General features: G+C 36.0%; 1 protein-coding gene across 1 annotated transcript in view; it reads right to left on the reverse strand.

Moving 5' to 3' along the window:
• The window catches only part of grk6 (G protein-coupled receptor kinase 6), a 54,044-nt gene that overhangs the window by 32,534 nt on the left and 9,233 nt on the right, over positions 1–12,277 (reverse strand). Inside the window, exon 2 of the mRNA XM_023342716.1 lies at positions 8,995–9,090. Coding sequence (XP_023198484.1) covers positions 8,995–9,090 — 96 coding nt within the window. The remainder of the gene's footprint in view (positions 1–8,994; positions 9,091–12,277) is intronic.

The raw sequence follows: 12,277 nt of genomic DNA on the forward strand, positions 1-12,277 counted from the left end.
ATTTAATCTTTTAAACAAAACACACGCACCTGAATACAGGGTCTTTAAAATCCATCTATAATTTACAAATCAATAGGGAATCAATAATCTCAAATGCAATCTTAAAATGAAGCCCCATTATGAACATTATAAAGGAAAAGATTTACGTAATTAGTCTCACTGTTATGGATTGAGTACATGAGTTCTTTGGTGTTCTGTTTTTCATAACGTTGCATTTCTGGACCAGAGATGAGATTTCTTCAGTTTTTGTTCGTGTTATTTGTTGTGTTGGTTTCATTTTATGCAGTTCTCGTGTATCACATCTGTTCCATGAGTTGTTTTTGTTGGTTTTGATTTCTCGCGTCTGAACATAATGAGTTAATCATCACACCTGTTTCTTAACTAGTCATTTAGAACCTTTGGCTTTTCTTTGGTCATAGACTCAGTTTTGAGAATAGGTTTAGATGAATCTAGTCAATTCCTTCTTGATAACCAGTTTTTAATTTTTGTGTCTTCTTTTTATTTGTAAGACAAATACAGAAATGAGCGTCACCACTGCTGCTCATCTGAGCTCAGATGAGCGTTTAAAAAGGCCCCAGAAGGCTGGACTTCTGAATTGGCATTTTGATACATTTACCAGTTTTTCACACAATTGAAAGTTTCAGTTTTTGCTATTTTTATATCTTACATTTACATCTTAAAGTGTGATGCCACACAATCTAAAGTTAAACTCCAAGAAACATTTTACGTCATCCTATCCCAAGATTTGCTGCCAGAGATTTTAGTTCTTGTAAAATTTCAGCAACTCATAGTGAATTAAGTTACGAATAAGTTAAGAATGTCTGTTTGATTAAATACATCCACACACTAAGTGAAACATTATGTGATTAAATACACACAGACTGATACTAAGCCTTTATTTCTGTTACTTATAATGATCTTCCGCTTGCAGCTAATGAAAAACTGAAAATAGATTACATCAAATTGCACTAATTAAAACAGAAATGTCTGAATGTAAAGTATGTCCAATACCTGCTTATGTGTCCTTTTTTAAAAAACAATTTTTATTTAGTTTATTAGTTAAGTTTGATAATGTGAAATGTTGCCTACACCTGAAAATCGCTATAGCAATCAGCCACTCAGCATGTTTACTATGTCTTCTTCTTTCTTATAAAAAAATCCATCCCAGTTTCTATAAAACCTTCAAACATGCTCATTCCAAACTTCAATAATTAAAGTTCATTAAACCTTTAAAGACATACTTGCTGAGAAATGATTTTGAAACTGTTGTTTGAATTTTTTATCATGTTAAACTTTATGGAAGCAGTTCAGAATTTGTAATTCTTGTTTTTTATTGAATTATGCTGGATTCAAACTGGACCAATATAACTTTCTTGTCGATGACAATAAAATAACCTTAGATGCCAATGAAAAGGCTTGACGGTGGGTAAATGTTAGGCGTCTGCAACATCATTTCTCCATCTCTCCCTGATGCAGTCATTAAACAAAACTCAGCTGCAGCATCACTTTCATTTCTTTCCTGAAGCATCTACTGAGTCATTTCCCCTCAATGATCTTATAACTTGTGTTTATCCATATAAAGTCTTGTTTTCTCTCTCTCTGCTAACTGTTTTCTGCTCTAGTTGTCTTCATCCTCTTTGTTCTCCTCTCCTTACTCTAATTATCGATCATTTCTTCCGCCTACGTCCTGTTGCAAAGTGAGCTGAAAGGTCAACTAGAAAGGGAGCAAAGGCTAGAGAAAATGACAGTCTGAGAAGAACCAGGGAAATTAAACAGAAAGCCAAAAACTGCTGAATACATGAATGGTTAATCAGAAAATCTGTGCAACTCTAACATTTCTAGTTAATAGTCCACTTCACTCTAGATAATTCCATAAACTATGGTTTTCTTCCTGATAATTAGCTTCAGTATACATCATAAAGCTGCTCAGTCGGTCCCACATTAAATCCTCATGCATGAAATATGACATTCATTGGTTCTGGAATCTATCTGTTGGTGGTTTCTCAAAAGATCAGTGGAGGTGTGATGTTCACAAAAAGAAGCTCCAGAATTGGAAGAACCAACACAGAATTCAAACAAAGAGGCTGCTGCCCAGCACCTGTTGGCTCTGAGGGCCTCGTGGTCTCCACGGTGAATGATATGATGCCAGTTGTTTGAAATCAGATCAAGGCTTTTGCAGTTCCTCTCTTATGTAAATCAATTAGAAAATCTGCTGGGCACATAAAAGCTTTCTGCAGCTCAAATGGACCAAAGGACTGAACCTAACAGCTCTTAGGGGTGGAGTAGATTTTATTTTATTCACCTCAATGATCAAATGACCTGCAAACACCGACACGATGTTCATGTTTGAGTTTTCTCATTAAAAAGTTAAAACTTTGAAATTAAGGGAAATTTACTTATTTAATTAATTAACTAACCCTGGTTCACACCAGTCAGACGATTTTCAAAATGTGAGAGATGATAAGAAATCTTTGCTATAACAGGCTGGATCTTATGGTGTGTGGTGTCAAGCCACATGGCAATTACAACACAATACACACAATCCAGTTTCACTCACAAACGTTCAGCTGTTACACAGGAAATGTCTCAAAACCCCTAGAGACCAAACACGAGTTCAGACTAAACAAAAGTAGCAATGGTGATGGCTTGTGATAAATATTCAGCAAAAAATCTCCAACGTCCATCAGACTTTCTGGTGCACCATGGCAGTTGTTTTGTGTTCTGTATTTTGGATTCCCCTCCATGTCTCCGGATGGCTACACATCACATTCGACAGGCTGTGTTCTCATTGGTCCTCAGAACAACACACACACTGCAATATCGTCCAAGACAGTCCAACATGTTTAAATGCTGTTTAAGAAGAGAACCTAATACAATACATAGCAGGTCAGGATTTTTTGTAGTGGTGTTTGAAAATTGAACTGTACTTTGTTTTAATCCACTAAACCGTCCAGTTCACTAGAAATGGTTCCAGTCAAACAGTAAAATCTGTCATAGGGAAGTAGGTTAAAATGGAAGTAGTGTACAACGGCTGTGTACAGAAGTTGGGTGTATAGATAGGTCAAACCTGCTGACCAAGTAAGCTAATGTTTATGTTGGTATGCTAAGGCTAATGTCCACAGATTCTAATGGGATGGATTTTGAGCCTTCTTAAATTTTGCAGTAAAGCAGAGCAGTAAAATGCATACTCACTACATTAACATTTAGCCATTCTCTTCATTAAAAATGCAGAGCATAGATGGCTTATATACAAGGTTGGTCAAACTAGCTGACCGAGCAACCTGAACCTAATGTTTGAATTTTGGAGTTAATGTTCATGACTAAAAAATTGATTATTTTCCATTTTCTGTTTCTTTTAGTCTTGTTAAAATCACCAAATCACTATCTTAAAATTGTGTCACTTTACAGAGGTTTGTTTGCTGACCAAGCAGGCTGATGCTAATGTTTGCATGCTTAAGCTAATGTCCTCATGGTTGTAATTACTATATTTAAAAATGCTGAAGCACTGTACTCAATTTTATCACTCTGCCTAGTCGAGGTAGGCAGAGTGCTCAGAGGTTGTACTATACATTAGTCAGACTCGCTAGTGTTAATATTAGTATTCTGAAACTTAGTCCTCAACTAATGTCATTTTGAGTCTTGTTAAACTGGTACCACTGTTCTACATGTAGAGGGATCGTTCATGCTGTCATGCTAAAATTATTGCCCTCAACAAATCAGGTGATTCTCAGCCTATCATATGGGCTAGGATTAGTAGATTTAGTGAGTTTGGTCTTTTGTGATTGATGTCTAACTGTGGAATAATTGTGGGGTTTTTTTAAGTTAATTTTGATTAATAAAGTGCTATCCATGTACATTTATGTTAATAATGTTATTGTTTGAGATAATTAGGAACCATTAACAGTCAAACTCTGATTCACAGCCATCATTGACATCCACTTAGTTCTAACTCCCAAAAGCAAATAAAGTTCCATTCTTTCCTTCAAGACAAAAGACCATTTTCAACTTGAGAAGAAAGAGAAAGCTACTAAGGGCAAATGTCACAAGACTTCTGCATGAAATCTCAACCAATTTCATTTCAATTTGCACCCAAAAGAGACTCAAATGCACCAAGAAGAAAGATTCCACTTTTACAAGAATGCATTTGTCCAAATTTGTTGTAAATGACTGTGTAAAGGCTTCAGGACAGGACAGACTTTTCAAGGGGTTTAGGATGTTTAATTTTCATTAGGCAATAACAAAACGCCAAGCTTATCACATGCAAATTGAGTTAAAGTGCTCCACTTGATGCGATTTGTGACTGAATGAATAAATAAATGACTGGCCAAGAAAATCCACAATACCAGATTTTCTTTTCTTGGTCTAAACTCTCATCATTTCTAAAATAAAGGGTAAATAATAACCTACTACCATTGTTTTGTTTTGCTTCTTTAATAAAAACATTTGACAATTTAACAGAAATTTCAGACTGAAAAAGGTAAATTCACATAAAATTTGGTTTTGACTAAATAATGAAATTTATATAAGTAAATATATAAACATTGTTAGAAAAATCTTGTATAGCCCAGCTCAATTTATTGTCAGATGTTTTATCCGCCATGTTTGTTTTGAAATAGTGTAGACAGAATCAGCCAGTGAATGAACTCTGCTAACTGCTGCAGACTGAAGAGGTGGAACTCTCTTACCTCAACATTTGGTCAACAATTTCAGAAAAAGAAAACACATCTAAGTAATAAAAATGTATATCCATGTTGTCAGTCATGATGGTGATTTGTGGCAGTCCTGGAGTTTTAAAACCTGCAACCTGCAAGATTTTAGCTGCTATGGTTGTTTGTGTTACTTTACCCTTTGGTTATTTTAAGTCAAAACAGTTTGTCTTTGTTTGGTTTTTGCCCCTAACTTTTCCCCTCAGGTTACCGTTAGCTATAACTCAGGAAGGCCCTCAGGAAGTAGCGAGACCGGCAAATCTTTGATCGAACTTACCCTTTAACATTTTTCATAACACTCTCTCTCTTAGTTTCGGTAGTAGAATTATTGTTTGTTTTATTGTCTTCATGCACGTCTGACTTAGTAAATCAGAAGAAACTGGATCTTATGAAACAGGTAGTTTCACACGTGCAGTGAATTTCCTGCACAGGTTTTGAATCTCAGAGCAAAATCTGGCTTTCTCTCATTTTCTGTCACTATAAACAAAATCAACCCCATGTTTTGACACAAGATAACCAAATTACATTCTGAAGCAACTAAAGATCTGTTTTCATAAAGTTACAGTCCTGTTTTTGTTTTTTTAGAAATGTGGCTGAAGTTCCCAGTTTAAACTTAGTTTAAAGTCTGAGCCACAGGATGTTTCTTAACAAAGGAAGAAAATCTGTGGCACACCAGGAACAAGATATCATTGTACAACAAACAGAAGTAGGCTATTGCTTTTAGGCCGATATGTTTTAATCTATGGTTGCAAGATGATGGCGGAAAAGGACAAGTTGTTTCTGATTAACAAAAAGAACTCATCTTTCTGCAAATCTATCTGGTTCTTGTTGCATTTAAAATATTGACAGCTTCTGGTAATTCACTTGTGCACAACCTTTTCGTATGAAAGATTGGTTTCTATCTCTGAGACAAGTCATTCGAAAATCCGTTTATCTTTCGGGTTTTTTTTTTTTCTTTCACAGCTACAACTTCCTGCCTGTGTGGGAACGAGTTCAAGTTAACTCATTCAAATTAGAGCTTGCAGCATATTAATATAAACCTTCTGGAGGAAAAGCTACAAAGAGATTTTTTCAGCTTATTTTATTTTTTTTTATTAATATTTTGTTTTCCTCAACTAAATAGAACAATTTTTTTTAAAACTTGACAGTTTCTCAGTGATTTTGACTATGTTCATGTCAGAATGAAGCTAAGACCCTGTTTACTGTATGTAAGGGTATCTAATATGTAACAAAAGCTCCTGCTTTTTGGTTACAGACCTTTATTGAAGTTCTTTATTAGTGTAGAAGTTGAACAAGTACAGTACAGAAAATAATCTTTTCTCCCAGATTTAATTGAACTATTGTCTATCTGTCGCCACAGTACTCCTTGAGGCAAACCAGTTTTATCACAGGTCATAATCTGCCTTGCCTTCCTGCCTCTTCTTCCTCCCAACAATAAGGCCAGTGTGTTTGCTCTGTTGCTATGTATGGATACATACAGCAAACCAAATTAAACCCCAAAGCTAGGAAAAGAAAATGAATTGGAACTCTCCTGTGATGGGCGTCACGGTTCACACCATACTAACATCACATGTTCTTTAGGAGAGGTAACAACACAACATGGGGCAAATATTCCCATATATACTGTTTGGAATAACATGTTAGAGATAAACCTCAATGAACAAGAGCATAATCTAACAAGGTAGAAGTAAATCTAAAAATGCTGGTTAATAATTTTTTGAACACTGACTAAATAATCTAAATGAAAATGATTGTAAAGACTCTGTTTCCACCTCATTTTTACAGCTAACACAGTTCAAGCATAATTAAAGCAATAAATCTCTTCAGAACGAGGTTAAAAATAAAAACAGAGGAACAAGGCCATCAGTATGTGGTATACAAGTTTATCACTGGAACTGTTTAAATAAATGTGAACTGGAGACAGAAATAGAGAAACAAGTGACCCTGATGATGTTTGTTTCTTCAAAAAACAGCCCAAGGATCTCAAACCAACAGCTTCCTCAGAAGAAACTCAATCCTCTCTTTGTTTTACCAACAACAAACCTCCTGAACATAAAAACCAAATTCCAGAGAGAAGGGGTAAAACCAGCTTCTGGTGCCACTGACTTACCATATAAGACATAAATTCAAACACAAACCAAGTGAGGCTTTTCAGCTTTGGAACACAAAAAACACAGAATATTTTTTCTGTTTTTTATTTTCCTCACTCCTGGTTTTCATGGGGTTTTGTCCTGGATAAAGCTAAATTATTTTGGATCAATGTTATTTGGTTCTATCATTCACCACTTAGTAAAAACCTCATTCTGAACTTTTCACTGCTGCTCTAGTTACTACTACATGTAATAGACTACTGCTACCACATTCAGAGGCTCAGAGGAACAATAGTTATTTGGAATGAGTGTTTACTGTAGGAACATCTAGTGGTATGACTATATGCAGTTCCTTAAAACTACCAAAAAAAAGAAATGGTCCCATACATGTTTCTGCACTGGAATATAAGAATAAAATTATTTTGGATAGTTGTTTGTGGCTAAAACACATTTATTTTAAGAGGTAAATATTTTGATCAATATCACAAACTGTGACAAAATGTGTTATTGTTTGAAGATTAGGCTAACTAAAATGCTCCAAGATATACCTTATCCTGCATGTCAATGCAATCTTATGTCAGCAGGTGGAAGAATTTCAGTGCTTAGTGTGATTTACTCCAAACTTTAACAGAGGACGACCACTCACTGTGATTCCAAATTATTTTCGGAAAACTAAGATATCTCAACATGTTTTTGTAGATCATAACTAAAATATTTTAAAGAAAATGCAGTTTGAGAAGCTGAAGTACCAACTGGACATGTGTTTGAGGGGCCAAGACAGTTCCTCCTGTTTTTCGGTATTCCACATTGCAGAATTTCACTCAAAATCAACAAATGCCTACATTTTGTCGCGCTATTTCTTTCTTCTGCTACACTGCTGCTTGATGTCAACTCATGGTGTGTGATCAAGATGGTGAGTAACGAAAAGGCTCTTGTTAACTTGAGGAGCTATTAGCTTGAGACAGAGTAGCTGTTAGCTTCAGTGAAGCCTTTAGTTTTAGGAGTCGCTGGTTGGACCCTGGGTAGCAGTTAGTTTAAAAGCCATTAGCTGGACTGTAAAAAGCAGCTATCCTGAATAGCTAAGATGGTTAGCCAGTTACATGCAGTAACCGGCTTTTTTGTATGTTATAGAGAAAGCAACTTTGCAAAGGCAGCAGTCTGCTTCCTCTTTCTGCTCTGCCCACAATTTCCTCTGTGGTATCTTTTAAAGACGTTTTTCTTGTCTTAACGTATGAATTCAGTGTCGTTATGCAGATAGACACCGAATGGGGCAAAAGTTGGCACAGAAGCAGCTTGTTGAGGACCAGTTTTTAGCTGAAACCTCTATGTCGAAGCTAAAATCCTAATTTCTGTCTGTCAAAGTTTGGCCTTGATAACTGATGACTCAGTTCCTCTAAGACTGAACTGCTTTCAAGCTTGATTTGAGTTTATCCCTGACAGACTCATAAAGCAGAGCTGCCTGTAAAGTAGTAACACCTCAAGAATGTTGCTCCTATTTTGTCACATTGCAACCACAAAGTTTAACCTAATTTACTGAGATTTTGTGTGACTGACCAACACAGGGAAGTCAATGACTGTAAAGCGGAAGGACAATAATGCATATTTTTGAGTTGTCCTATTTAACACCACATGTGGATGAGTCATAAATTAGTTTTTTTGTGGGGATGAAAATATCTGAATATCTGTTCAGACTGCCATGAAAAAGTCAGATATAGGTTGAACATGGGCAAAAAATCTGATTGATCACATTTGGTTGCTCTGTGAACGTAGATTAACACAAAAGTTTTTTTATCCAGAAGGAATTTGGATGTAATTACATAAAATTTGGAGAATCTAGAACCACTACTAGGGGTCCCATGTTGTGGCATTATGTGTGGAGAAATTGAGTTATCTGGCAGTAACCAAAGCAACCAACAGTCAACAAGAACAATGTGGAACACCACAACCTGGTATTGTTTTCTATTGTGTTGGCAAGCAATTCTGTCTACTGAGACTTCACTGACTGTTTTGACTGTTTTGACTGACTGTTGGATATTTTGGTACAGTAGGCCTGTCTTGGATCTGATAAAAGGTCATTTTCAGGTCAACCATTTTCAAGTTGGTTTTAGAGGCATTTGACTCAACTGGCACATAAAGAGGACAGAGATGAAGAGCCCTGCAGGGTAAGATGCAGACAGGGAAGACCAGGCCCGCTTTACCTGTGGTCTGTCGCAACTCCTCGCACAAACTTATGTGGGGGAACTGCAGCATCTGCTTCCATTTCTTGCTTTTTCCTTTTCTGTTGCCGCCACCTCCTAAGAAGAAAAAATAAACAAAACATAAAAATGGTTATTTTTTCACTGAACACAATGAAAATGATGAAAATGGAGACAAAAGCACACTTTCACTTCTAAGCTTCCCACCAAGCACTAATATTTAAGTTAAAGTGAAGCATCCTTGTAGCTCAGGCATTAAATTTAATTTCCAAAGCACAATACTGTGATAAAGATATGAATTCGTAGCTTTTAAAAAAAAAATGCAATCTTTAATAAATGCTAGGTTGACAGAAAAAGGTGTTTTTTTATCTTTTGGTTGATAGCTTTTAGGTCACAAGATCAATTGTTACTTTCAGGCTTCTGGTGCGTCTTAGCTTGTGACGAGGTTTGAACTGTGGTAGCCCTCCAGGCGATGAATGGCCTGAAACACGGTGGGAACCAGAGAAGACAGAGGAAGTTCCTGTCCTTTCTGCGTTGATGTTCTGCCTGTGACTCGTTTAACAGCGTTTCTGGTGCAAGTTCACTCACCACAAAGCAAGAAGCGGGACATGAGCTGACACGACGCTCGCTGTGCTACTTCAGTTTTGAGAGGGTTTCAAGTCTCTGCAGGCTCATTTTGTTTTGGTGAGATTAAAAGGAAGCAGCCAGGATTTTACATTTTAAGGCTCTTCTAGTTTCATTCTTTCTCTGTCTTATTTTCAACTAAAATTACAACTTTTCTTAAGGGATAGAAAGACAATAATCATCCATGTTCACAGTTGTTTTGTTAACAGTATTACATATCAACCCTGTTCTCATAGAGAAATATTACAATTAAGTTGTAATATGTACATGGGGCTACACAGTAGATCTATAAATATCAACATGTTTTCAACCTGATGAAAAGAACATAAGAAGCTTGGGGGAGTACAACTTTCATTTGAAGTGCCGTTCTTTTTTTCTACAGCTTACGATGACCAATAAATACCCCCTCTGACGTTAAAATTGAAGAAACATTTTGATGAAACTAAAAACCCAAACTGCCATCCATACAAGGGTAGTAGATTCATGTCTGCAGGGTTCAAGACTTAACATGAATTTGTTTTCCCACATTATTGTCCCTTCAGTCTACTTATACCTCCAATTCTAACCACAACCCACAAAAATAACAGAAAATTGTTTCACTTTCTGGAGTGAGTTTTAGTTTTCCTGTTTCTACTAGAAGTTAGCTCACTGATTTCATTAGCTGCATTTCCATTGACCATAAGATGATGTTATTAGATAATAGTAAAACAAATACTTATTCATAGTACATGTCTTCTTTTCTACTGTCGTTTACAAATCTTTCTTCCTGTTCACACTTACTTTGGACCAAAAAGTCATGGTCCAGAACCTTGTGTGCAAAGTATGTATTGATAGCATAAAGTTGTTTTGCAGCAGCAACTTCAATGTGTGTTTATTTCAGCACTTCTCTGATGTGGAGAGAAATCAACGCAACGCTCCAGGATTTGGGTATTCAAATACTACAAAGCAGCTGCTGTGCTTAAGAAAATCAATTATTGTCATAGATACACTGCAAACAAGATGTTTGGTGCCTGTGTCCAGGAAACAGAAGATAATATCAGTCACAGATAAGCTGATTGATGAATAATGCCTGTTGTGTGCTCAAGTGACGATGTGAAGACAAACGGGGGGCAAAGCCAGCTTGGCATGAAGACTGAGATCAGCCACAGAAACTAAGTTTCACATAAGTTTCAAAAATAATAATTGGAGTTGTAGTTGTCTGCTCGATCAGTATTATATCAATATTATTAACTACAGGGACGATATGGCTAAACAATTACGAAACGAATGGTTTGCAAAACCCAAACTCTGCAGGTTTAAGTTAACTCATGCAGTCACTGCCTTTCATGCTTTTGTAATGTTTCCTTGCTGCCACACTCTAATAAATGGGTGAATAACAGACTTCTCGTTTTCATGCTGAGAAGGCATTGAAAACATAAAGACACACTTCATTTCAAACTCTTCTAACACTCATAATAATAGATTCCTTCAATTGGAATTTGATTTATTAAGGTCAAGGTTATTTAATATAATATTTGCTGTGAAATGGCACTCTATAAATAAACTGAAATGAGTCTAATTTAATAGATTTGTCCTTTTTTACTACCACGGGGTAGCAGAACACTTGTTTAACATCACAGTCATAGTGGTGTGATCTAACATATATTATTTGTAGAAATTGCATACCTTAACGCGACACACAGATAAGAAATTTTGAGCCGGTATCAATGTTTGATATATTGCCATTATGCCAGTTATTTACCAATATTACATATATTTTCCTACACAAACGGCAACATGATTGAAATAAACATTGATTGTTAATATCAACCCAGATTGACTTATCAGAACAATACTGGTAAGTTAGGAAATGACTGATGCTGATGTCGATGCCGATATATTGTCTTCTTGTCCCACAGTGTTAAAGATAACCAAAGAGATTGTACTGGCAATTAAGATGGATAACTATGATCATAAAGGAATAGAAAATACGGACATTTTGGGTCTAATTTTCCCCTAACAAGTTTTGTTTTTCTCTGTGCTTGAAAAAAGTAGCAACTTGCAGATGTAATGAAATGTTAGTTTGAACAGGTTACCATGGTACAGCATTTAGTTAGTTAACCATGTAAGACTATACACAGTGATCACCAAATGAAAAAAAAAAGTATTTTCTGATTGTCCATCAAAAACAAAAAGCAGAAACTATCAAACAGCAACAAGTGTTGCAAATAGCTTTAGTTTGGACCCTAAATCTACACAAAGGAGGTTCTTTGAAGATGTTCTGTTTTGAGAGAAAATACAAGAGCTGCCAATAACAACCTAGCAGCTAATGGTAAGTTGGTAAATGTCTAGGTTGATGGTTTAGCTGGTTAGTAGCTCATCTACGAATATACAATTACCTGCAACTCAATAAAATTGCTAAAAACTACCTATTTGAAGACTACCTATAGTAATTAATATGCACAGTAGAAACTAAGCTAAGCACTAGCGCAGAAGCTAACATCAACAGTCTCCCATATCTCCTTTCTTGGAGGTTCAGTCAATAGTGCCCCAAATAGAATAGGCAGACTTTCTGCAAATAATTTGGAGATGTATCTCATTAAAAATATTGGCAAATAGTGAACCACAAATAGGTAGGGCTCCACTGTATGTTACAAGGTACATCACACTTTATCTGAATGAT

The sequence above is a fragment of the Xiphophorus maculatus genome, chromosome 11 (genome assembly GCF_002775205.1).
Source record: "Xiphophorus maculatus strain JP 163 A chromosome 11, X_maculatus-5.0-male, whole genome shotgun sequence".
NCBI classification, from domain to species: Eukaryota; Metazoa; Chordata; class Actinopteri; order Cyprinodontiformes; family Poeciliidae; genus Xiphophorus; species Xiphophorus maculatus.